This window comes from Platalea leucorodia (assembly GCF_965183815.1).
Source record: "Platalea leucorodia genome assembly, chromosome: 9".
In the NCBI taxonomy this organism is placed as follows: Eukaryota; Metazoa; Chordata; class Aves; order Pelecaniformes; family Threskiornithidae; genus Platalea; species Platalea leucorodia.
Window position 1 is genome coordinate 14,129,113 of NC_138831.1, and position 25,765 is coordinate 14,154,877.

The following is a 25,765-nucleotide window of genomic DNA, read 5'->3' on the forward strand; positions in this document are numbered from 1 at the left end:
GTGAATGTTGGACATGTGCTTCATGACTAAAGGCTAATTATCAGTCTGTTGAATGTGCATACGTTAAATGCCAGTTGCTTACTTTTAGTTTATGGACTGAAAAGCTTAAGAATTAAGTTTAGTTTTTCTCTACCAATTCTTTTGCTGAAGGGAGCAGAGTTCAGTAGTTGTTTAATCGGGTACCTGATTTTTAATGATTGTGTAGTCTATCTACATTGTTGCCTCAGTGAACAACTGTGGCTTCAGCATCAGTAAGAAGTGTTTGGTCTTCCACAGTATTTAGGCTGAGTTGCCTTAAGCATTCTTTGGATTCTTCTGTAGCTTTCATAAACAGCATTACTTAATTCTATGTAACTCTCAGGAAAATACGACTCCTTTTATTCTATTTTTCCACTATGTTACCTTTTACTAGTGTTTGATAAGTACTTTATTCTTTCCATAATAATTATAGCTATATTACTGGAAAATATAAGATTCATTCTGTTGATAAATATAAGGGCATATTGGTACTATACCCAGTGGAAATTTCTGGAAATTAAAGTGTAAGCTGTTTGTTTATCTTTTTTTTTTTTTTTTTCCCCCTCTGAAGATATCAACTAAACCTCTTTGCTAGAATGTGCCTTGATCGACAGTACTTAGCCATAAATGAAATATCTGGCCAGCTGGATGTGGACCTCATTCTCCGTTGCATGTCTGATGAAAACTTGCCATATGATCTGAGAGCATCTTTCTGCCGGCTAATGCTTCATATGCATGTTGATCGTGACCCCCAAGAACAAGTAACGCCAGTGAAGTATGCTCGTCTGTGGTCTGAAATACCTTCTGAAATTGCTATTGATGAGTAAGTACTTGCTGGAATGGTGTGGGAAAGGAAATTAGATCACTCTTGATTTTTAAAGCAAAAACAGATCAATCCTCAGCTCATGTGTTATTTATACTATTTCTGTTTAAAAATAAAAAATAATAATAAAAAAATTCTGTAATATATTCTCACTAGTTCTCTTATTCAGACCCTGTAGTTTCATTTGCCTGTAATGTTCGCTGGGATTATTGTTTTATTAGTCTCAGAACTTTCCTGAGAACAAAATAACCTTCCTGTGTGTGCGTGGTGTAAGCTATGAGGCAGCAGGGGCTTGTCTCCAAAACACGCAGTGATCACAGTTATGTCTCTCTCTGATTTGGGTGATGTGACAAGTGACCTAGCCCTGGGGAGGGAAAGCAAGGGAAGACTATTTCATTTTTCCTCCTGCCTTATTTGATCGGAGTATAGACTCTTCAGGGCAGATTGTCCATAGGGTAGCTCGCACAAGGGGGAAGATGCTGAAACAAGTAATGTGCTGGAGAGGCAGTCATGCTCCTTAACCTCCAATGGAAAATACTCTGATACAGTGGGGAAAAACCTATACAAAACCACAGCTAGGCTGAAGACATGATTTTTTGACCATAGACTTGTATTAACTCTTTATAGTACAAATAATTTAAAATTTGTAGTACTTCAGCAGTTCAGAACTCAATTTTTTGGTTGGAGAAAATGAACATTTAAAATCAGTCTTAAATGTTAGGAATTTGAGTCTTGTCAGTATTAGTACCGGTGTTCAGTGGTTTCTTCTTTTTCCCTCCCTTCCCTCCTTGCTAGCCTGGTTTTGTTTGCTAAGAGAGATGCGGTAGATCATATTCAACTTTAAATGCCAAAATAGAAAAACAAATGTCTTCAGCTCTGGCAAAGACTAAACAGTGATACGTGGTCAAACAGGAAAACAAAAGTAGTTAGTGGAAGGTGGTGGGGATTGTCTTTTTCGAATGCTCTCTGCACATGCTGAGATACAAACCTAGAATTTGTATTAAGGAAAATTAATGTCTGCTTTGCGTATATATTGTTTTTATTTAGAGGAAAATAGCATCCACAGTCAGCATCTCTTGGCCACATCAGTTTGCCTTAGTGCTGTACATAGCTTGTCATTGTTTCCACTAAAATAATAAGGGTTTGGGTTTTTTATTTATTGGGACGAAATTCTCTTTTTTGTTTTCCTCAGACATTTTTAAATAGTGCAAAATGAGCATATGGGATAAAACAGCAAAAGCCAGGAAATTATGGTGTCATATTCCTGACTCCCTCGTTTGGATAAATTATTTAACAGCTTTTAACTTTTGTTAGATTTTGACAAACCAATGAAAAATTGTATCGGGGGAAGAGAGCCCTGTGTATTTGCATGCTAAGTTTTGTGTTTTGTTTTGTTTTTTGTTTTGTTTTGTTTTTTTCCCTCTTCAGCTATGATAGCAGTGGAACTTCCAAAGATGAAATTAAGGAGAGATTTGCACAAACAATGGAATTTGTAGAGGAATATTTAAGAGATGTGGTGTGTCAGAGGTTCCCTTTCTCTGATAAAGAGAAAAATAAGCTCACTTTTGAGGTAGTTATCCAGTTCTGATTTCATCTTTTTTTTTTTTTTTTTTGTGGAATGTTGGTACTTTTTTCAATACCAGGTAGATTAGCAAGTAATTAGTGAGTGCCAAGCCTCAGCAGGCTCCTACTTTCCAGTGTAGTCCTTTCTCCTTGTGCAAGCAGCTCTGCTGAAGTTTGTGACAGTTTGCAATGATAGTTCTTGAAATACAGCTAATGAATGTGAGCTTACATCTTAGAATTGCAGCAGCCCTGTTTACTTTTTGTACTCTCAGTGTTATTGCAAAGTCAAGCTTTACTGGAATAAATATTGTCGAAAACTAAACACTATGTCTGCATGCACAGATAGTCTCTAGAGCTTACAGTGGTCTCAGGAAGAGAACAATACAGTGCACTGTGACTTACTGACCTATTAAAATAGTCTGTGCAAATAAAATGTAGCAAATCCATGCAATAGTATTCCCTGAATAACTATTAATTTAAGAATAGAGGTGATATTTCTTTTTAAGGAAAAAAAAAAAAGTATTTGAGGGACTATACTTCAGATAATGGGGCTACGTTAAGTATGTGCGCTATATATGAAATTCTTACATGTGAATCTTGAAGCGGTGCATGTGGAGGACTTGTGGGGAAACTTTATAATTTGGTAGCAGTAAGCTTTAGATGTGTGCTTTTTTTTTTTTTTCTGGTAAGACAAAACCATAAAAAGCATTTGTACATTTTCTCTAGTCTTACCTTTTCTGTAATGAGACAACCACAGTATGATTATGTAGCTATAGAATATCAATTGCAGGTACAGACTGCTACTGCAGGCATTGCAGTATTTGTAGGCAAGTAGAAAACGCTATGATAAAATGCACAACTATACAGTCTTATGGAATTATGAGGTATTATGATAAGAATATGACTCACAGCCAGGTTCTTGATCTTTTCACTGTGTTAAGACAACTTGATTGTGATAGCAAAATGTTTAGTATTAATCAGGCTTTTTATTATTATTTTGGTAGGTTGTTAACTTAGCCAGAAATCTGATATATTTTGGTTTCTACAACTTCTGTGACCTCCTCAGACTAACCAAAATCCTCCTTGCTATATTAGACTGTGTGCACATCACTACCATCTTCCCTATTACCAAGATGGCAAAAGGCGAGGAAAGTAAAGGTAAGGCTGAAAAATGACTGACAGAACGGATCATTCTTTGATAGTTTCTAGTTCATCTCAAAATGTCAATGTGGATTTGAAATCTTCTACTCCTTTCTGTCTATGGCTTGGCTGTACAGCTGAGTAATGCCTACAATGAAAGAGGGAGAGGGCAGGGGAGTTCTGAACGTACTGCACTGCTTCTGTTGACTTCCATCTGTTCCAGGGATTTAGGTGTCCATCTGGCCTCGTTTAATGTTGAGACAATTTCTCTTCATAGGATGTGGAGGGTCCTTGCCCTGTTAATGCAGTCCCATTACACGATCATAACCTTACCTGTTTAACTACCTCTCTGAAGGGAGCAATGTGATGAGATCAATCCACGGAGTCGGTGAGCTGATGACCCAGGTGGTGCTCAGAGGCGGCGGGTTCTTGCCCATGACTCCGCTTGCTGCTGCTCCTGAGGGTAACGTCAAGCAGAGTGAACCAGAGAAAGAGGACATCCTGGTAATGGACACAAAGCTGAAGATCATTGAAATACTTCAGGTACTAGCAATGCAAATTAATGCAGCATCCTGTGCTGTCTTTAATCTAAGCATTAATATAGTGCTATGCTGCCTTTTAATTCACTCCTGCCTTGTATGTGCCTCTTTTAAACTGGTAAAGTATTACAACAGTGACTCTCTCGGGCTTGCAGCACTCAACTTGCATATGACAATATTATGCCATTACTGAAACAGTTTAATAGAAATGAGTTTGCTATAGACATCTGCATATTTAACAGTGATTTGTAAATACCTGACTTGCTGAAGTGGAGAGCTCATTTGCCACCTTACTGTCTCAGTAATTTCCCTGAATGTACAGGGCTGTCTTGTTAAGTGCCTCAAGGAAGGGGGAGATACTTGAGACTTCTCCTCATACAGCCATCAGCCTGAAATGTTTTTTATGCATGCACATTTGCCAGCCTTGCTGTCTCTTCCATCTCTGGCTTTTCTCACTTGTTCATTCCGAAGTCTTTGGGACACAAAGAGAAGTTTTTTCCCTTTTCCACGGCACTGTCTTGATCTAGATGTTGCCACGGAATTACTGCACTGAAATCAGTCTTCCCTCCCTCGGTGTAGGAGTCCCTTTTCTGTTCAGTAACTTCATGCGCAAGTTCACAGAGGCCAGAATGCTGCAAAAGCCTCGTGGGCGAAAGTATGCGAAGCAGCGGGAAAGCCATGGTGTACCTTCCCTGTGCCCCCGTGGGAGGTTTCGCACATAGCTGGGTTTGAGGTTATGCCCTTCCCCTCAGCAGCAGATGCAGCACGTAGGGGAGGCTTGATTAACTTCCTTTTACCATTGCTAATTTTAGTTAAAGCCAGAACTTCTCTTATGGCCTGGCATGTGCAATGGGATATTTTAGTGTGCCAGTATTCCCCCTGTTACCGTGGGTTATTAAAACTAGCATTAAGCATTTTCCCATAAATCTGAGAGAACTGCAAGTGTTCTTTGCATTGTACTACTTTCCTCAAGAGGGAGGAAGACCACCGAGAAGGTGGTCTCTGCTACACTGGAGGTTTCACTGGCACTAGCTAATACAGCCCACCTAAAGCTGTTGTATGGCAGCAGCGGGCTGCGATGCTGCACTTGCGGCAGCAGCCTGGCTCTTGGCAGCTCGTGTTCAGCTTCCTCTGCCACAGCGCCCTGGGAGTTGGCACGAGGAGGACACAGCGCTGGTCTGTCAGATTCCTGCTGCTGTCAGAACAGAGATAGAAACGGTGCTTTCCTTTCCTGGGGGGCCGGGTGAGGATGCCTGCATCGGGCAGTAACGAGGGATCAAAACTGCCAAAACCTTTTACTCATAAGTATTTATTACTGTGTGTGTATCATACGCTCGTTGAAATCACTGAAAAAAATTACTGAATTCTGGGGATTTTTAAGAAAACATTTGCATACCTCTTCTCCAAGTTAAATCTGTATCTTTACTATGTTGATCTTGCATGTTGGTAGCACTACATTATGTGTAAATTGTACGTGTGCTGGAAATAGGCAAGTTATTTCAACATTTTTACTACTTCTGTATCATCAGTTTATTTTGAATGTGAGATTGGACTACAGAATCTCCTGCCTACTTTGTATATTCAAACACGAATTTGATGAAAGTAATGCCCAGATGTCTGAATCACCCACTGGAAGCAGTAATCAAGAAATGCCAGCTAATGTACCAGGTTAGTTATTTTGCAAAGGAGGAGTTTGTGTGGGTTAGGAAAGACTCTCTAATCTTAGAGGTGCTAATTGGATAATTGATTCAGGTTCTTGCTTTGGCATATGAATGGTCCCACTGAAGCAGAGTACCCTGCTAGCAGCGGGAATAACAGAGTAGGGATCCTTTCCATATACCCCAAACAAAACCCAGGATGTATTTGTACTCCCTCCTAGTTGTTTCCAAAGTGTGACCAAGAGCCTGAGATGCATCCTTTAAAGAAAACACAAAATAAACACTATTGTGTGTGATCTGTCATCAACCTCAAATTAAATCTTTTCTATTAACGTTTCTGGGTGACGGAAAAGGGTCTCCAAAGTAATCTGATTTCCTCCATCCCTTCGCCCTGGCCTGGTGCTTCTACCCACCCAAATTTCTCTTTTCCAAAGGTACTGTAGGAAGGCAAGATATCTGGAGGTGTCTGTATCTCAGTGCTGCTAGACGAGGGTGTGAAAGTAAGCTGTTGAGGAGCTTGTCGTGGCCAGTGTTGTTCTTAATTGAAAGCTGGATAGTTAGTGGACTGGGGAGACGGGGTGTTGTCAACTGCTGTATTGCTTTCCAGGGCAAAAAGTGTCCTGTAGCTAGGACTTGTACCATGTAGGAATAACTGGACTTTAAAAGTGCAGCTTATTAGATATCAAACAGGTTTTCTTCCTCAGTTTGGGGACTGTATCTCTAGATGCAAAGGAGAAAGATAAGGAAAATGTGGTTTAGATGTGAAGTCTTCAAAGAGAGGAGACTATTTCTTTTGATCTCACTTCAAAGGGGATGTGTTTACTTTTTTCTGGGGCTGCCTGTCCGGCAGCCCCCTGGGGTGCCAGGGCCTTCAAAACTGGGCTGGCGGAGAGAGCGAGAGCTCATTCTGCGAGCTGAACTTTGGAAGAAAGGAGGTAAACATTTTTGCAAGGATATAAAATCCCTGTGCTCTCTTTCTGTTCCCCTTTGCAAATATTTGTGAAATATTGAGAGCTCCAGGTCTGTTTTACCATTTTTATTTTTTTATTTCAGAATATTGGTCATTGCCCATATGATAATATATTACCTTATACTGAAAAATGCAAAGACCTTTTTGTCTATTGAGCCACAGGGTTATTTCTGTCATTGCTGAATTTATTACTTAGAACTTCTCAAGGCTGAAATTTGGTGTTTCTTGTGGATGGCCCCTCTGAATGACACCAGGTCCCATTTGTCCTGGAATGATGCTGGTGCAATCTAAAAGTAGGCAAGAGAGGAATAAGTCTGGATGTTGCTGAAATTATAATGCAGTTTAATTTGCGAGCTGAGAACAGGTTAATTTATTGTCTTATGTTATCTTAGCAGGCTGCTTCAGTAATCTCTCAGTGTTCCTTTCAGCTTATTATGACCCTCTTGCTTACACCTACATCACCACTTGCCGTTTAAAATGTTTTTAGGCTGCAAAACCATCTTTGGTGCAACTGTGACATAACATATTTGTCTCTTTATTTTCTCAGGAGCCCTAGACTTTGAACATATTGAAGAACAAGCCGAGGGGATATTTGGCGGAAGGAAAGTATCTCTTCACTAGTGCTAATCAAGGGATAGCTCAGGGGTTCCCAGGCTGCAGCCCTCAGGGCTCCCAAGGAGTGGGGATTGCAGTTGAAAGGGAGGTGGTAACTGGAAACAGCTGCCACAGTTACCTAGGCTTCATTTTCCTGAAATGCCTTTGATACAGCTCAAAGTGGTGTCCATTTGGATTAAAAGCCACAAATAAGGGATAGGGGTCCTTCAGCCAGAAAGATCTTCATGTGAGGGCTTCACTTGTGTGGGTGAAAGCCAGGTTGGAGGATTAGGGCACCTAAGCTTAATGCTGCAGTAAAATCTTCGGTGGAAAAGTTTGTGTAGGCAAGGATTGGGACTTCTACTGAGATAGATATATTTAGCCATCCTTTTTTTGTATAACGCAGCATTAAGCTGCACATGCATGACAGAACAAAGCAAGCGGTACTTTCCATACCTGCCTTCCTTCCGGAGTGGCTTATATCCTTTCTTAAATCATAGGACAGCAAGTCAGTGACAGACTCCAAGTACTTGAGCTCGTCCTTAAGCTGCTCAGAGCTGCAGTTGTTTTCTGTAAACCTAAGATAACTGATTTCTTAAACGAAGGCAGAAGGGGAGAGAGAGAGATTAACTTACAGAATTAATAACCAGAATTTTTAATGTAAGTGTGCAGACTCAGTTGGAAGCCAAATACGGAAAAAGATTCGGGGGCACTGACAGGAAAAAAAAAAAAAAGACAACATGAGTTTCTCATGCGCAAAAAAGGGGTGCAGGGGAAAGAGAGGGAAGAGGAGAATTTCAAGTGCTTGACGTAATTAGCATTGCAACCTGGATACTGAGGAAGGGTTTTATTTCAGAAATAGCGAGAAAGGTTAGTACCAGGAATGGGCAAGAACTATTTGAGCAAGAGGGTGAGGCTGACATAGGAACAAATATTTTGGCATAGTTTGACCCCCAAAAATGTAAGTTGGATAATGTAAGCTGAGTGAACCATGATTAATGAGATTCTGTAATAGCCTCCCTATTAAGCAGTACACCAAAACCCCCTGTGTGTCTTAAGATAGCATGTGATTTGATAAATTTCCCCCTTAATTAAAAGTAAGAAAAAGGTTTTCTGCCACCGCTGGCTGGACTTAAGAATCTGCTGGGACATTCAGTCTAATATGCTAGTTAACTCCTACACTCTATTTTCAGTGAGGAGAATACACCACTGGATTTGGATGATCATGGTGGCAGAACTTTTCTCAGAGTTCTGTTGCATTTAACAATGCATGATTATCCTCCTCTGGTGTCTGGAGCACTTCAGCTACTCTTCCGGCACTTTAGTCAGAGACAAGAAGTCCTTCAAGCTTTTAAGCAGGTATGTGTGTTTATTAAGAGCGTTATTCCTCATCTGAATGTATATATTGCAGCTAAAAACAATCTTTTTGCGCAACTAATGGATTGCATTCATGTAAGGTTCAACTGCTTGTTACCAGCCAAGATGTTGACAACTACAAGCAGATAAAACAAGATTTGGACCAGCTGAGGTCTATTGTGGAAAAATCAGAGCTTTGGGTGTACAAAGGCCAAGGTCCTGATGAGGCTATGGATGGAGTGCAAGGTGAAAATGAACACAAGAAAAAAGAGGTAACTAGGTTATATTTGCACAAATTCATGTGTTAATGTTTTATGAAAATGTAACTGTTTCCAGAAATGTGACAAAAAAAACCCCAAACTTTCCAGCACATTGCATAGCCCGGTGAGGCTATCTGTATTGCTTTTAGATTAAGGCAAGAATAAGAGGACAACTCAAGCTAGTTGATGCCAGTTAGTCTAAAGTGGAAACTGCTCAGGATTAGCAGCCCCTGAAGTGTCATCTTTAGGCTCTAACAGAGCAGTTGGTTTGGGTTTGCTCTGGCTCGTGAGTTGCGTCCTTTCAGCAATGACAGATTGCATGTGTTTTATATGGTCAAAAGTACTTCAAATAATATAAGGGCAGAGCTGTGAACTGTTCAGGTGATGCATTTTGAATCATGGCACTGTGATTAAATGATAGAAGAGAACACTGCTTTATCTGTACCTGATAACACAGGACTTTCTAGGCATGCACATCTGGCTTAGAACTAATTGAACACCTTTTGCCTCTACATAATTTGCAATCAAATAGAGAAGACTGGGTGAGGGAATTCAAAATAGTCCCTGGGTTATGAACATTTTATTGTTGGAAGTAAATAAAAGTAATTTACTTGTTACTTTCCTTGTGCGTAGTACTGTGAGGCCTCTCTTGATATTTGTGCAATGACAGTTTAATAGTAGTAGAGATGGAGAGAAAGTAAGAAGTTTTTTGGGGGGAGAATTGATTACAGACAGAACGTGACAAGCAAAGGAAAGGACAGGAGGTTGCTGTCTCCCAGCCCCATCTTATTTTATGTTATAGAGGTCAATGTGACTTGACAGGATAATTATATGTATTTTTCTGAGACTGTCAGAAAACTGAAGGATGACACTCCTTTCCCGGAAGAGAGCAGGCACTATCCTAGAAGGGTAATTTTAGCCTTCATGAAGACAATAGTATAAGCTACTAATAAATTGTCCAATTTTATCCTCAGGAAGGTCACAGCAAGTCCCAAAAGCCTGAAAGTACTAGCAGCTACAACTACCGTGTAGTAAAAGAGGTAAAACTTTGCTTCTTGATAGTTAAATGGAAGTGTAAATGAGTAACACAGCTCTGGAGAGCTGCAGTCAGAGGAAGATACCCAGGAAAGTCTGAGTCACTCTTCCATTGTGGAAACTATTTGCTGAGTAATAACAAAGCCCAACTTGAATGAGAAGCCAGGAATATAATAAGCACGACATGTGTATTCTTTCCTTAAGAATGGATTAGTGAGAAACGCGACATTTTGCTGCTGTTTCAATGGTAACACAATATTTTTATTGTTAAAGGCTACAAAGGAAGTAAGCAAGTGGAGAAACTATTTAATTTGCCCTGTCCCAAGTACCTTGCACTCAAAACCATCGTGCTGTTGAAATATAATTTAAAAAATACCAGACAAGGAGTATGCGTTGGCGCTGGTGTGGTGTGAGCTAATGGTCTTTTTGTGGCTCCATACTGGGGAGCCCAGTGCCAGGTGCACTTGACACAGCTGAATTCTGCAGGACCGGCCCTAGTCAGAGATGCCACGGATGGTGCCCAGGCCAGTAAACTGCTTCCCTTGCCTGTGCCGAGAGGCGCAAGGCTGTGCTGGCTGCTGCGTCCCCGGAGGGGTGGTGAGGGGGTGGTGGCTGCCGCTCGAGGGGCAGCACGCACCGTTGCTGCCTTCTGCCCCCATGTTTCTCAGCGGCGCTCGGTTCCAGCTCGGTCTTTTGCACCTCTACTGATGTTGCAGGAGCAACCAGGCCTTAGCCTGGCCTTAGCTCCTCGCCTCGAGACTCCGAAACCTGATTTTGCTGCATAGAGCTGCTCTAGTCCATGCAGATGCGTTTTTCACTGTTGCTGCTCTCTGGGAGCCACCTGGCACGTTCTGAAATAAACCCCAGAATTTCAGCTCTAAAGCAAGTCTCTTCTCCAGATCCTGCTGCGGCTCAGCAAGCTCTGTGTTCAGGAAAGCGCCTCGGTCAGGAAAAGCCGTAAGCAGCAGCAGCGTCTTCTGAGGAACATGGGAGCTCATGCGGTTGTGCTGGAGCTGCTGCAGATCCCTTATGAAAAGGTTGGCTCTCTGTATGGCTGTCACCTTGCTTCATGTCATGTTGACAGGCTTTTAATACCTCCTCTGAATCTTCCTGAACCTTCCATCTTCATACTGGATTCAAAGAGGCTATTTTATCTAGCATCACAGTCTATGAAATACCTATGCTTCAAAAATAATTGGAAGCTTATATAAGCTTTGTTTAAAGTCTTCAAATATACAGTGTTATGCACTATTTCCTGAATATATTTGTCCATCATAGCTCAGAGTAAGACCAAGGCTCAACTCCCAGCTTTTCATGGGAGGTGTGTGCTGCCTTGACGTTAAGCTGTGCTGGTAGAAGCAAGACCCTCGTTTTTGCTATGAGGTAGCTGTATGACAGCCATCCCGGGAACACTAACAGAAACGAGGGTGCCTGGTCCCTCGTGAGATTTATCAGCAGGTCTGCCCAGTAGTTAAGACACAGACACAGACCCCACCCCCCCCCAGTTGTAGAGTCCCAAACTCCCCCTTAAAAATGGATAAATATCAACTGGCTCTCCAGGTGAGGTCTGCTGTTCATAATTAGCCGTATCGGAGTGCCATGTAATGTCAGTGGTGCAGTTTGAAGCCCAGTTTGGGTTGCTGTACAGTTTGAGCTTGCACAGCACCGCATTGTGCTGACAAAGCACACCCTAAGTTCATCGTGTTGGCTGCCCCATTAGTCACAGATGACAGGTACTTATCATTGCATAGGTGAGGGAGCTCTTCACAATTTCCTGGTTACTCTGCTGTCCTCTGTTCCAAACTTTACAGGTTTCTGAGAACCAGTAATTCTGGACAGTAGCTTTGATTAATGTTAAGCTAAGTCTCATGCTATCTTGCTTCATATTTTGCTAAAAAATCAGCAGCAAAAACACCCTCCAACACCTCTTGTTACCTTTCTGTCCCGTGCATATGAAAACATATTGGACAAGCAGTGTGGAAGGTGTGTCACCTTGGAAATATATGAAAATCCTTAAAAATAAAAGCAGACGCTAGTTTTCCAAACTGCATTTTATACCATCAGTGGACTGGTAATCCACACTGATGTCAGAGGAAAGGCACTGATTCCTGAACTGTACTTGGAAGCATGCAAGTAGTGTGCAGATTCCAGTAAATATAAATTGGGCTTAGCTGTTGCAATAACTTTCCATCCCTTCTTTGCCATGAACTACCTATCTGTCGCTGCTGAAATGCATTTCAGTGGAACATGGCAGTTTTCCTCTGTAGCCCCAGGGTGATGATGTGTGGTTTGGCCAAGGTACTGGTATGTTCAGAAGTGTAAAAGTGATTAAAGCACGTTGCTGGCAAGCTTAGCCATGGAATATGCAATTTTAGAGAATAAACTACTGTAATTTCTATTATGGTCTTTTATTTTTGATGATCTTTAAAACTGTGAAGCAGGCCAAACTCATCCCTAATGTCTGTGAACTGGGTGGAGGTTTGTTTTTCTTTGGAGTGTGAGAGAGACGTGACAGTTCCCTTGCAGAGCTGGAGCTGCAGCTCATCCAGTACTCACCTGAAAGTGAACCTTCAGATTCTTTTTAACCCCATCTTATTTGTCATGCAATCACAGGCTGAAGACACGAGGATGCAGGAGATAATGAAGCTTGCACACGAATTTTTACAGAACTTTTGTGCTGGGAACCAACAGAACCAGGCATTGCTGCACAAGCACATAAACCTGTTCCTTAACCCAGGGGTAAGAATAACCTCATGCCATGATTTTTTTTTTTTTTTTAGCTAGAAAAGAGAATGGAGTGTCCTTGGTGATCGCCTCTGGGCCTGCTCTGATGTAAGACTGGTTAGAGAGGTCACATTTCGTTTTCATTCTAAAGTCTTGAAAGTGGGCAAGATCTGTTTGTTTAGGACCGTTTCAGTGTAAAAAGTTCAAGAGGCTGAAGTGGACTGAAAAATAGGCTTAGATATGAGCTGTTGTGTGGAACGATTACGTCCTCAGAAATGTTCTTTTCAGTCCTGCACCCTGCAAGAGTGTTGGCTTTGTCCTGACCTCTGTGTGCGTTTGGTGGTTTGTTTATTTTCTAATTTCTTTCTTTCTTTCATCCCCTCCATTAGATTCTGGAAGCAGTAACAATGCAGCACATTTTCATGAACAACTTCCAGCTTTGCAGTGAGATTAATGAACGCGTTGTTCAACACTTTGTCCACTGTATCGAAACACATGGCAGAAATGTTCAGTACATAAAGTTCCTGCAGACAATTGTCAAGGCGGAAGGAAAATTCATTAAGAAATGCCAAGATATGGTAATGGCTGAGGTGAGAGCTGCAGAGATTTGCAAGGTCTGAACAGAAGTTTTCACATACCATTTGGTGAAAATGACAAATTGATCCTCTCGCTTCTGGGACTGCCAAGAAGCTGACAGTTAGCTCTCACAATGCAAAAAGAGCATACAGCTACCAGAAAGCATAGGCTTTTTTGTGACTGAAAGCTTTCTGAGCTCTTCACCCATAGGTATAACGAGTGGTTGGCTATTAATGATACTTAGGAGTTATTTTCCAGGCCTCTACATAGCAGAGTATGGGTGGGCTTATGAAGCAAGGGTGCCTTTCTCTAGCAAAATTGGGTAGAATAGAAATAGTTTAATTTCAAGATCACTAATGCAAAAGGAAAACTTTACTATGATAGCACAGTATTTTGATGGAATTTCTTTTATTACCAAGACCTACATATTCGCTGTTGAAGTGCTGAGCGGAGAAAAGTCGGAGGGTCTTCAGAAATTTAGATGTGTAGGTAACTGGGAAATTGGAGTGTCAGGATAGAAGAGACAGGTGAGAGAAGAGTGAATAAATCCCTTTAAGTTGGATATTGGATGTGATCTCTTTGACAGCATATTTGCATGTCTGACGGGATTTTTATTGGCCTCCTCAGCAGGGGGAGCCCGAGGATCAGATTTGTCAAGTTCTGGCTTTTGTGTGTCAGTCTTACTGGATTGATCGAAGGTCTTCCATATCCTGTCATTCAGTTCAAAAACTGGTTTCGTGAGCTTCTCAACAACACAGTTCAGTTTGTGATATGTTGAGCAGTTGGCTTCCACAGGGGTCAGACGCTGCTGATAAAAGGGGGTTGCCTTCTGTGTTTCATCTAGCTGTTTGCCACAAACCCTGTGGGAGGAGAGCCTCAGATCCCTCCAGCTGCGTGCTCAGAAGTGCCCAGCCCAGAGCAGGTCTTGGTTTGCTCGTTCTCCTTCCCTTCCTGGAGTTAGATGTCTGAACTGCTCTGAAAATGTGGCCATCCAGGTCTCAAATGTGAAGCTGATAGAAATCTTCAGTGTGTAACTTAACGTGTCACTCACTAGCCTTGGAAAATTGATGGTGTTTGTTCAGAAGGGTGGAATTACTGAGCCCTGCAGTCCTCCCATCCGGCGTGCCCCCGGGGCATTTCTCTGAACAAAATGGTATGTCTACAGCTAGCTGTATTAAAAAGTCAGCTGAGGCAATATACGTGAAATAAAAAAGCACAATGGAAAGTCACAAGCTTCTTGGCACAACTTCTGTCTAAGCAGTCAGTTGGGCTGACTTTGAAGTTCTTCAGCAGTTCAGAAGTGGTAAATTCTTTAAGAGAAAATGTCACGCTCGAGCCCTCTATCCCGTGAAGGGAGCACAAGAGGAATGCCCAGCTGACTTGGTGGGCTGCACTCCTTTCAAGTGTCTAAAGAATAGCTAATCGGGATTTGCACTGTACCAGTCAGCCCACAGATTAGGGGAGGATGCTGCGGGGAGATGTGCAGGCTTTGATCAGCTGATGGTATATTTTTCTTTCTCGGTAGCTGGTGAATGCGGGAGAAGACGTCCTAGTGTTTTACAATGACAGAGCCTCCTTCCAGACTTTGGTGCAAATGATGAGATCAGAGAGAGATCGGATGGATGAAAACAGCCCGCTGATGTACCACATCCACTTAGTAGAACTGCTTGCTGTGTGCACAGAAGGCAAAAATGTCTACACAGAAATAAAATGCAACTCCCTTCTTCCTTTGGATGACATTGTTAGGGTAGTAACCCACGAGGATTGCATACCTGAGGTGAGGGCTGTTTGGAGGCACTGGCCTCTATGTATTTCAAATGTGCTGGCTTTGGGTGAGAGAGGTTTGATGTTGCTGAGTCTGGCCTGGGAAGGATGATGGTGCAGGTGGACAGTAAGCTGTGAGCTGGGAAACTGGATTCCTTCCCTGGTTGTGCTATCGGCCACCCCACTGAATCTGGATAGTTAAGCTAAATCCTTTTATACTTGTTTCCTTGCCTTTAAAATGGGGATGTGATGCTGTACTTGGTTGTTTTATAGGGTTCTTGAGACAGAAAGGTTTATGGAGTATGCTGCTAACCTTGAACAGATGGTTCTGCAGAACTGGAAATGATTATTATGCTGACGTTTTGTCTGCAATAATCCTGGTGTCTTTTACTGGATGATGTCTTGCCATTCATGGCATTAAATTTCACCAGTGCTTAAATAAAAGGAAGAAGTAGAATTACAAGTGATTTATATAGGAGTTTTAATGTGACATTATATTCATTCATAATAACATTCAGGTTTTTATTTTTTAATGGTAATTTTTTTTCCTCTACTCTTAGGTCAAAATTGCATACATCAACTTCTTGAATCATTGCTATGTGGACACAGAAGTAGAAATGAAAGAGATTTACACCAGTAATCATATGTGGAAGCTATTTGAGAACTTCCTGGTTGACATCTGTCGGGTAACGATTTCTGTATCTAGGAACTGAATTAAAAAAGCTTAAATGAACCTATTTAGTATACAGCAGTAAGAATAAGACATAACAGTGCATCAAGGCAATAAGTACCCTGAATACTGTGTTCCTTCACATTTATATGTGCCTTCTTTTCCTTATGCCTGTGGATTTCATTAGTCATATTCCATGGAACACATTAATATTTTCCTTTTATTAAAAAAAAAAAAAAATAAAAACAACAAACCTCAGAAAAGCCCCACACCCTGCTCTTTTGTCTAATGCCTTTTTCTATTCTGCCACCTGGCTTGCTTATTCTGGCCAGGATAGTGAGCTCCTTCCCAAGCAATAGTCAACGATTTTTGGCAGGTCAGGACAAATTTTTTCCAAGCTTGGCATTTGTTTGGCCATATGGCTTTTTGCCTGGGATTCCAAGTATTTCCCCATACAAAAGCATTACACCTCAGTCCTCCCTACTCTACTACTTTCTTTCCTCTAAGGCGCTCTGTTTTTTTCCCTCCCTCCTAAACATGCTGTATGCCAACACATTAAGACAGTAACGGTGTTGGGCTTCTGCTTTTGTGTGTGCTGGAAATCGAGAGATCCAAGTGTCATAAATATTGTGGCAGGGAATTGCTGCGACTAGAACAGTGCAAAATCAAGAATTCCAGTCTGTAACACTTACTAATCTACCTTGGTTGAGCAGCTTCTGACCTAAGAATGAATGGTCTTGCAGGCTTGTAACAACACCAGCGACAGAAAGCATGCTGACTCCATATTGGAGAAGTACGTTACAGAAATAGTGATGAGTATAGTCACCACTTTCTTCAGTTCCCCATTCTCTGATCAGAGCACTACTTTGCAGGTAAGAAAACGTACAGAGACAGAAAAGTGAAAATATGCTGCAAATGCAATTATGTCCATTCCACTTTGGTTCTATTTACCAGTTAAAAAACACCATGTGTTTGTAATGGGGGAGCAGATATGTATTCTTTGTGACCTGGATGTTTCTTTTGCTGTAGAAGTGGAAAGATTTATAGATCAGAGTACAAATATTTTTCTAGGGAGGCTGAAGTGTCCCATTACTTCATTAGTAGATTCAACTCTGTACTACCACCGAGATCACACAGGTCTTTTGGAGAGAGTTTCTACGTGTCATTATCAGGTTCCATGTGAGAAAATCATGCTGCAAGTAGGGATATGAAGGGGTTTTTGTATGTTTTGTATTGCAGTTGCATCTAAGGGCTCTGCCTGTTCTCTTTGTGGCCTTAGATCAGAGTACAGCTGAATAAGATGATGTGGGCAGGTGTAGGAGAGCAAACAAGCAATTTTGCTCAGCACTAGTTTGGCATGCCAGCTGTCTAGCAGTGGTAAAGCAGTAGCACAGCAGCAAGGAGTTCTCCAGAGTGCCATGAAGAAGGAAGATAAAGCTTTGGTGCCAGGCTTTCCAGACAGGAGGAGAGGGTCTTGCATTACAGAGGGTGCAAAGGTGATAGTTTAAAGAAAGTATGTTTTTACAGGAAGATTCTACTTTCCTTTAAAAACAAAATTTTTCCAAAAGCTCTAGTGTTTCATTAAGCTGAGTAATTTTTTTTTCTTGCTCAAAAATTGGGGAAATGTCGAGGAGAAGCTTGGAATATTTGTGAAGTGACAGAAGGCAGATTTCCACTTCAGAACAGCAGTGTCAAGACATGGCCTTAATATTTGTATTGCAGCACAAAGATAACATCATTCATATATTCATAAATAATTTTTTGGGAGGAGTGTGGGTGGAGTGGTCAGGTGCCTGGCAGGTCCGTCAGAAGTTTGAGTATGGTAGTTGTTGAAACTTGATGCAACCTCATTGTGCCAAAGGCAGTTGTTCACAGTGCAAACTCCAGGTTTATAATTGAATGCAATTGGCAGCAGGTTAGGAGGCACCTGGTTCCGAAAAGTGGCCGTAAAGGGCTTCTGGCAATTTGACGTGTGAGTCCCTTGTCAAAGAATTTATGCTAACCCTTTGGATCGTGGTGTGCTGCCTGGGTGACTGCAGTGCTCCAGGGAAGTGTACATAAAACTGCTGCGTGACTGTGCATCAGGTAGAGACTGCCTGCTGCTCAATATGAGCAGTGATGTTCCTGCTTTTCCCTGACTGACTACCTATATCTCTTGTGTCAACAGTCTGACCCCTTTGAGTCAGGACATGTATTCGACCCATGTCTGGATGGCCAGTGGCCAGCCTGATCTGTCAACTCATTAGCATTCAACACAGCCCTGCTTTTCATAGGCTTAGACGGCCCTCCTTATTCAGACAAGGAGGCAGTCACACTGAAAGCAACAGAGCTGCATTTGAGATTGGCTCAAATACTCTTAAAGTGCCAAACTGGGGGCATTGCCTGTGAGAGTGCAGGGAGCTGCACCAGCTATGTTTGGGCTGAGCAGCTTTATTAGGGTTCTGTCTTCACTCATGCAAGTCTGAGCAGTCCAGCAGTTGATTTGCTCCTCGTGTGACTTTAAAACGTCAGCCGCTATTGCGGTATCAGCCTCCATGCTATTTTTCCAAAACTTCATCAAAAGAACATGAGAAATTGAGATCGTTAGCCCTGTCCCCTGGGGCTCTGCCCTTCTCCTCTCTTCCCTGTCATGCTTTTAATTGTCATTTCTGAGTGTACAGCATTTGAATACACTTCCTTACCATCATATTCTAGCAATCTGTTAGTTTTATTTGTCAGCAGCTTTTCTTTAGTTTCTCAATCTCTCCCTCTGTCTAGCAGGATGAAGTAACTTATTTCACCTCTTTTGCCATCTCATTTGATAGTTCTGTCTTATCCTAGATTCATCTTTCCTCTACATCTCTAAGTTAAAAGCTCTGTTTCTCTCCCTTTTTCTGCCTGTCAAGACTCTTGCCCATAAGCGGGGACTCTCCCCTCTGAGGAGTACAGCCCGTTGGACCACCTGGCTGTGCGCATCACTCCTCCAGTGGGATTTTTCCCTCCTGTCTGAGATGCTGCAGGGCAGTCTGCAGCCGCTGCTACCTGATCTGGTGCAGCCGTCTCCATAGGCGAGTGCCTGCTGCCACTCTCCTTTGCGTTGCCTTCGGATTCAGTCACTCCCTGTCCTTTCTGCTGCACCTTGTCATCTTGTTTCTTCCCATGTGAGCCTCTTCTTGTCTCATGCCGTTTCATGTTACGGCTTGTTCGACTTAAGTTGTACCTCCTTTGAGTCAGGACCAGCCCTGCTTGTTCAAGGAACACCTTGTACATCTGTCATGCAGTTCAAATAATATAAAATTAGGAGAACATATATATGTCTTTTCAAAGAACAGCTGTCGAAAACTTTTCCTCTTTAACAAGTACTGTTTAGCCTGTTTTCCTCCTCAGGGTGCTGCTGCCCAAGGCTTTCCCTTGCAAGTGTAGTTGGAGGCATGTGGAACATGGAGTAAATTTCTTATTTGATTTATTGCCCTAGTTTAAGCAAATGAAACATCTTTGAAGCTTTTTAAGACTGAACAGTCTTTAAACGTGAACTGAAAGGAATACATGAGTGGCTTAAATCCAAAAATGCAGGTATTTTCAGTGCCCTTGGAGAATACTACTGCCTGCCATGGTATTGGTGTTTGGCTTATTTCTAGAAAGGATAATAGGTATTTGCCTCTCAGTAATTTTTGGTTCTTGAATTTTGAGTCTGATTTTGCACATTTCATAATGGTGTTACGTGATGAATTGATCTAATAGATTTAATTATCTAATAGATTTGGCTTTTTCATCTAACTCTGCTTTTTTCTTACAAACAGGCATTAATCTTGACCAGAATAAAAGAGGTATTTTTTCACTGGTTCCTAAGTCTTGTGGGCTTTGCACTGTGGTGTAGTTCACTTAGCTGATAGAAACATTACATAGCTAGTGGGCACAGGGACATGGGGTATTCCATCTCAATGTAGGTTCATTTGAAATATTTAAAATGCTCTTTCCTCTATAGGCAAAGTAAATGAATTCTTCTACTAAGTAATTACCGTACAAAACCAAACAGGGAGTTTTGGTCGATATTGTTGGGATGTTGCAAAGATGAAAGAACAGAGCTCATGTGCATGTATGTGTTGGAGTACCTCGCCTATCTATAGTGGAAGATTACCTTGCGAAATACAGGGCTAAAAACCACACCTTAATTTTGGCTGATCCATAGCAGCTGTAGTGTTTACCACTAACTACTACCTGTGTTTGAAGTAACAAACACACAGCTGGTTTCTTCAGTAAATTAGATACCAGCTAATAATACTGGAAATTATGAGTTTTCAACTCTGGAGCTGTGCTGTTGTTTAGCCAAGAGCAAAGTCCCATTTACCTGTGGACTATTGAGTCAGCTACTGGTCAATGCTAAAAGAAGCAGCTCTGTATGCCAGGTTTGCTGATAAGTCTGATTAAACAGATGAAGATGACTGCTTATTTCCTTTGCTTAGTCAGGCTTCAATTACTTGAGGCTTTATGCTTTAGAAGCTATCTATTTAATATTTCCCTTCCAGCCTTCGTTCCCACCCTTTCCGTTCAGTTGCTGATTGTGTGGTAGATACGCTGTCTACAACATGAAGTTGCCTAACGAGTGGATGCAGACCAGTTAGAAATGACTGGTGTGCGGAGAGTCACGGCTGAAGCTGGTAACCGGCGTTACCTCAAGGTGATGCTGATACATCTCAATATGGCGTGATGAGTTTGATTTTCTTTTCTTTAACCTTGTGTTCCAGACTCGCCAGCCTGTGTTTGTACAGTTACTGCAAGGCGTGTTCAGAGTGTACCATTGCAACTGGTTAATGCCAAGCCAAAAGGCATCAGTGGAAAGCTGCATTCGGGTCCTCTCAGATGTAGGTAAGAAATGGACGTAATCAGAACTAACTGCTGCAAACGTGGTCATCCACTATTTGCTGCTTACATGTCATCCTTCCAAAAAGAAACTGCATTCTACTTCCCGCAGGTGCCACTTGCAGAAAACTTAGAGCCAAGGCATAGTACAAAGCCAGAGTTACGCTGATATATTGTCATGGTTGAGCAATAGGTGTTGTCACTGTAACGTGAAGTGCTTTCTCTGTTTAACCTCAAAACTCTCTGCAGTCCTGTTGATCTGCAGCAGGGAAATAGTTCTGTGCCACTCCTCGCAGTAATTTGTTCCACTTTTAGTAGCAAGAAGAGTAACTTGTACTGGCCATGAGGCCAAATTCTGTTGGATAGGTGTACATGTGTGTTAGTGTGAGATGTTGGGAGTGTGTGTGTAAGGACAGATTCCTATTCCCACACTTTGAAGACAGTAAACAGCTCTGAGGTGTGAAAGCCTTTAAACGTAATGCTACAGAGAGGTCTGACCCATTACACAGGGACTGAGCATTGCATTGTTTAAAGTGGACACGAAGGAGATCGCAGAAGGAATTGCAAGTAGAGTTTGTCTTGTTCTTGCATTGGTTGTAATACATTGGCTGAAGGAGTCAATTCTTAATAACTTCTGCTTGTTGCAGCAAAAAGCCGTGCAATTGCAATTCCTGTAGACTTGGACAGTCAGGTCAACAATCTCTTCCTGAAATCTCATAACATTGTGCAGAAGACTGCAATGAACTGGCGAATGACTGCAAGGAATGCTGCCCGCAGAGATTCGGTGCTCGCTGCCTCCAGGGATTATCGAAACATAATTGAAAGATTACAGGTGACTACACAGCACCCCTTCCTCCTTTGATAAGCACTTACTTGCATGCCTACACAAAAGGAGGAATTTACTAAATCGGAAGACATTTGGGAATGAATTAACTAGTCAAAATGCCACATGGTAATCAAGTTAGCTGATGCTGAATATAATAATACTGTACTACTGTATGTAAAATCAAATGTAAACCATTGTATCAAGACACGTAGTTGAATGTGCACGGCTAATGGGTATAGTAGTACTCACTCTAGGAGATGTTGATATTTGAAGCTAGTCGTACTTAAAGTATTCTTGTTCTACCATTAGTAATATTTCTTTGATAAGACAGGACTTTTTCATCATGATGATGCCTTTATCATTTGAAGATTCATTCTCTGGCCAAAAGCTTTTTTTGGCAAACAGTTCTAACTAACTTTACATAAATGTATATTACGTAATGTAAAAACACTGCCCAACCCATTCTCATTTAAATAGCTTCTCCCTCTTTATCCATTCCTGTCTATTTGTCCGTTTCAATTTGATTAAACTTCCTCTCTGGCTTCAGAGGTATCTCAGTATTTTCTGCTTGTTTAAGTATTAGGATAAATGTGGTTTCATTTTAAGGTAGCTACAGCTTTCCAAACATTGATGAAAAGGGGAAGAATTTTATTTTTTTCATCATTTTAACAGTAGTACTTTTTTTGTCAGCTCATGTAAGCATAAATAACCTGATTGTTATCACAGAGTTTCAGTGCAGCTCTGAGTCTGCGTTTTCCTCTTTCCCCTATATGAACAAGAGCACCTACATAGATGGGGAGGGTAGGGGAACTAAGTAATCTGGAGGACTGCTGGAAATCAGGGCTTCCCTTTTAAAGACAACTATTAAATGATAAATCTGAAAGTCTTACCTGACCAAACTCTGAGGTCTTTGATCTAGTTTATCCAGGCAGGACAGACCTAACTGTCCTGTCCCGTCCCTCTTTTGCGGTTTGTAAAATTAATTTGCATATACATTTATATGTATTTAGTGTTTGTTTAAAGTCTTGATATGGTTATATTCTAGGACATAGTATCAGCTTTAGAGGATCGCCTACGTCCTCTTGTCCAGGCAGAGTTATCAGTACTGGTAGATGTGCTTCACAGGCCTGAACTGCTCTTCCCAGAGAACACAGATGCAAGGAGGAAATGTGAAAGTGGAGGTTTCATTTGCAAGTAAGTTGTCCTGAAGTCTGGCTTGTTGGGAGGGTTTTTGTTATGTTTTGCTTTTTCCCAGTTTTCCCATGCCCTATGGAACGGTGCCATCTTGCCCAGCTTTATGTAAAGCAGAGTATTTCATTATATGATAAATGCGATTTGTCCTTGGCGGGGGGAAGGGGGAAGCTCTTGGGGATGGGGAAAGACTGCTTGACGTGCTCTCACAGCTAATGCTTAAAAATTTCTGGCATTCCTGCAGGATAGAAGTGTCATAAACAGTAGTATAAACAAGTAAAAAACTATGAGCTAATCCCTGTTATTCTGTCCCTGCCTTCAACCCTAGTAATGTTTGCAAGGTACTTGATCTTGTAGCGCTTAGCGCGTGGTACGTATGTCAGAATCGGTTGTTATCATGTGCATCACCCAATGCAGATGCCTCCCAGATTTGGAGGGAAGGAAAAGGAAAGATTACAAGGTCATTTAGAGGGCAATTCAGAGCAGAAGCCAGCTTCTCAGATCACCTCCTGGAGGGGTGGATTACAAAGAGTTTATGGAAACTAGGTACCAGAGTAACAAACAAGTGCTGGGTAGGATGGATTTCTAATTGTGCTATCCAGGACTCTCAGTATATTTTTTTTAGCAAAGTAGGATGTGGAATAGTTTTCTTTCTTACTGTTACGTGTTTGTTCTGGAGGACCAGCAAGTCCTAAATCCCACTGCCCCCTCCCCTGGTTCCTTTCTGCCTGTAGTCAGATGGTTTTATCTGGCTGCCCTCCTGCTGGGGGGATGCAGTTTCCTTCACAGCTTCACCAAAGCCCGTGGTAGCTGGTTCAGTGTCACTATTGAGAGAATGTTCCCAAGGTGGTTGTATAATGGTATGATAATAAAACTTGTTTGCAGCTTAAACCAATTAAGTAAGATAGCCACGTATATCTTATCCCATTTTAGAATACTAGTACTAAAACGAGCTGTGATTGATTGGTTATTTTCAGGTTAATAAAGCATACTAAACAGCTGCTAGAGGAGAATGAGGAGAAACTATGTATTAAAGTATTACAGACGCTCAGGGAAATGATGACCAAAGATAGAGGCTATGGAGAAAAGGTAACGTAATTTACAGTTCATCATTCTGTGTTAAACACTGTCTTTATTATTCAGTAAAGGAAAATAAAATTCTTGCTCTTTCAAGCTGTGTTTTATATGTGTAAGCACTTCTGTATTGGATCAGGAACAAAACATTTCAACTAATAACTTCAAATATAATTTGAAAGGTAAGCTCGTTTCTGTTGCTTTTCTACTTTAGACTTGCAAGTTTAAGTCTAATTCCTGCAGTTGCTGGCACTGTAAAAATATCTAATTTTGTTACCTCTTTATGAAGGATATAACCTCTTTATCTGCTCTCTGGGTCTAGGTGACTCTTCATCAGGTCACATAACCTTGCAACAAGACGATATTCTGTAGTTTAATTTATATACATCTGAGTTGTCATCTTGTGAGTTATAGATGGAAACTGTCTGTACACCCACCCATATTTTTTTTTCTTCCCCTTTCCTACATACAACTCCTTTGTCTTGTTGAGAAGAACGTTTTTCTGTAGGTACAGACCTGTTCTCTATTTGCATCAGAAGAGTGTGTGTATGCATATATGTTTGTGTATCTAGGCATTCCTACAGTCAATCTCGAAATCCTAGTCGAAGGTATCTATCTCATGCATTTTTAAGCAACCATGGTTATTACCATGCCACATGGTAGACATACAGAGCAATATACCCTCCCAGTGAACGTGCTTATGAGCAATTGAGAATTGCCAGTTGGGACTGGGGGAAGCAGTGATGTGGAAGGATGCTCACTGCAATGGGGAGTCCATGCCCGGGAGCAGATGGTATCTCATATCCAATTCTCACTTGCAGTAGGGTTTAAAGTTGTTGCATAGTGCTAGATTCACAACACAAAAAGGCAAAAGCTTTAGAGGTAAGACAGTTTAATAATAATAATAATAATAATAATAATAATAATAATAATAATAATAATAATTGTTCATCACTGTAGCTATAGCTGCAGCCTCAAGGGAGGGAGATGCTCGGAACGCAGAGGAACCCGTAGCATCATTGGGCCAGCTGGGATGCCGCACGCGACCCCTGCTTTGGCTAGCCTAGCTGGAAATGAGGAGGATGCAGGAGCAGAACATACTGCTCTGTTGCCAGTCCAGCAAGAGGCAGGCGCTCGCATTCCAGAGCAGAGAGACCTGGAGGAGGGAGAGCAAATGGAGCGAGAATGCAATGTGCATGTGGGTGTGCACGTGCACGCGTGTGGGCTGTTACCCGAGCACACCCAGCTGAGCACACAGCAGAGCCGTGAGTGAGCGGGAGACTCCTAGGAAAATGCCCGAAGGGCAGGGATGGCCGGTGCTGTGCTCCCTGCCCTGTCAGGGAACGCTCTTCCCACGTGCTCTTACTACCCCTTGGCTGCCAGAGGTCCAGCCCACCTCCCGGCCGCTGCTGCTGCTTTGCTCCAGACCTGCAGTCCTACTTAAGGATTTTTTTTTCACTTTCCAGTCACAGTATTTTTCATTAAACTCATTGACTTGGGGGGAATGCCCTAATCAACTGCAAGAAAGAAGCATTTAAATGTGGGATGAGAAGGGGAGCAGGGTATGTAGGGAAGGGCGGCAACTGCAGGTTTCAACCCGCTTTCAACACACTGTCCTTTTCCGCTGAAGTGACAGTATCTTGTGCTGGGTCATAACAGCACAAGATGAAGCCCTGTGGAGACGACCTGTCCTCTCCTCAAGGTCCCTTTACTAAGACATGTGCGATATAGTACAAGTCTGATCTGGAAGGGGACTGGTTGTAGCCTGCAGAAGTTAGTCTGCGCCTACAAAAGGGAGTTGGGCTAGATGATCCTCTTCAGCAAGTGTAGAGTGCTGATATTTCCTGTTGCCCAAAGCTGGCGATGTAAAAGATTCAGAACCATAGATTTGGTTTTACGCTTTCTTAACACACCAGTGTACATTCTTCTGTTAAAAACAGCCGAGAGAGACTGTCAAAGGTCTCCTTAAGTAATAGAGAGGGTGTATGATATATACTATATATACTATACACCAGCAAAACCCAAATGACAGCTTTGAGGTTTTAGGTTTTTTGTTGTTGTTTGTTTGTTTTTTTTTTCTTTTAAATGCAGTATGCCACTCGGAGATTCTTCTAAATGGAAATTCATTTACAGGAGTTCCTTAGG

General features: G+C 41.8%; 1 protein-coding gene across 4 annotated transcripts in view; it reads left to right on the forward strand.

Annotated features, from left to right (window-relative positions):
- The window catches only part of ITPR1 (inositol 1,4,5-trisphosphate receptor type 1), a 186,530-nt gene that overhangs the window by 77,598 nt on the left and 83,167 nt on the right, over nucleotides 1-25,765 (forward strand). For all 4 annotated transcript variants that reach the window (XM_082321383.1, XM_082321382.1, XM_082321385.1 and 1 more), the window contains 19 exons: nucleotides 590-841; nucleotides 2,270-2,411; nucleotides 3,409-3,562; nucleotides 3,900-4,087; nucleotides 5,613-5,751; nucleotides 7,259-7,317; nucleotides 8,503-8,664; nucleotides 8,763-8,933; nucleotides 9,896-9,961; nucleotides 10,856-10,993; nucleotides 12,570-12,695; nucleotides 13,070-13,270; nucleotides 14,782-15,033; nucleotides 15,581-15,706; nucleotides 16,434-16,562; nucleotides 20,415-20,535; nucleotides 21,177-21,361; nucleotides 22,401-22,549; nucleotides 23,524-23,635. In XM_082321383.1, coding sequence (XP_082177509.1) covers nucleotides 590-841; nucleotides 2,270-2,411; nucleotides 3,409-3,562; nucleotides 3,900-4,087; nucleotides 5,613-5,751; nucleotides 7,259-7,317; nucleotides 8,503-8,664; nucleotides 8,763-8,933; nucleotides 9,896-9,961; nucleotides 10,856-10,993; nucleotides 12,570-12,695; nucleotides 13,070-13,270; nucleotides 14,782-15,033; nucleotides 15,581-15,706; nucleotides 16,434-16,562; nucleotides 20,415-20,535; nucleotides 21,177-21,361; nucleotides 22,401-22,549; nucleotides 23,524-23,635 — 2,872 coding nt within the window. The remainder of the gene's footprint in view (nucleotides 1-589; nucleotides 842-2,269; nucleotides 2,412-3,408; nucleotides 3,563-3,899; nucleotides 4,088-5,612; nucleotides 5,752-7,258; nucleotides 7,318-8,502; nucleotides 8,665-8,762; nucleotides 8,934-9,895; nucleotides 9,962-10,855; nucleotides 10,994-12,569; nucleotides 12,696-13,069; nucleotides 13,271-14,781; nucleotides 15,034-15,580; nucleotides 15,707-16,433; nucleotides 16,563-20,414; nucleotides 20,536-21,176; nucleotides 21,362-22,400; nucleotides 22,550-23,523; nucleotides 23,636-25,765) is intronic.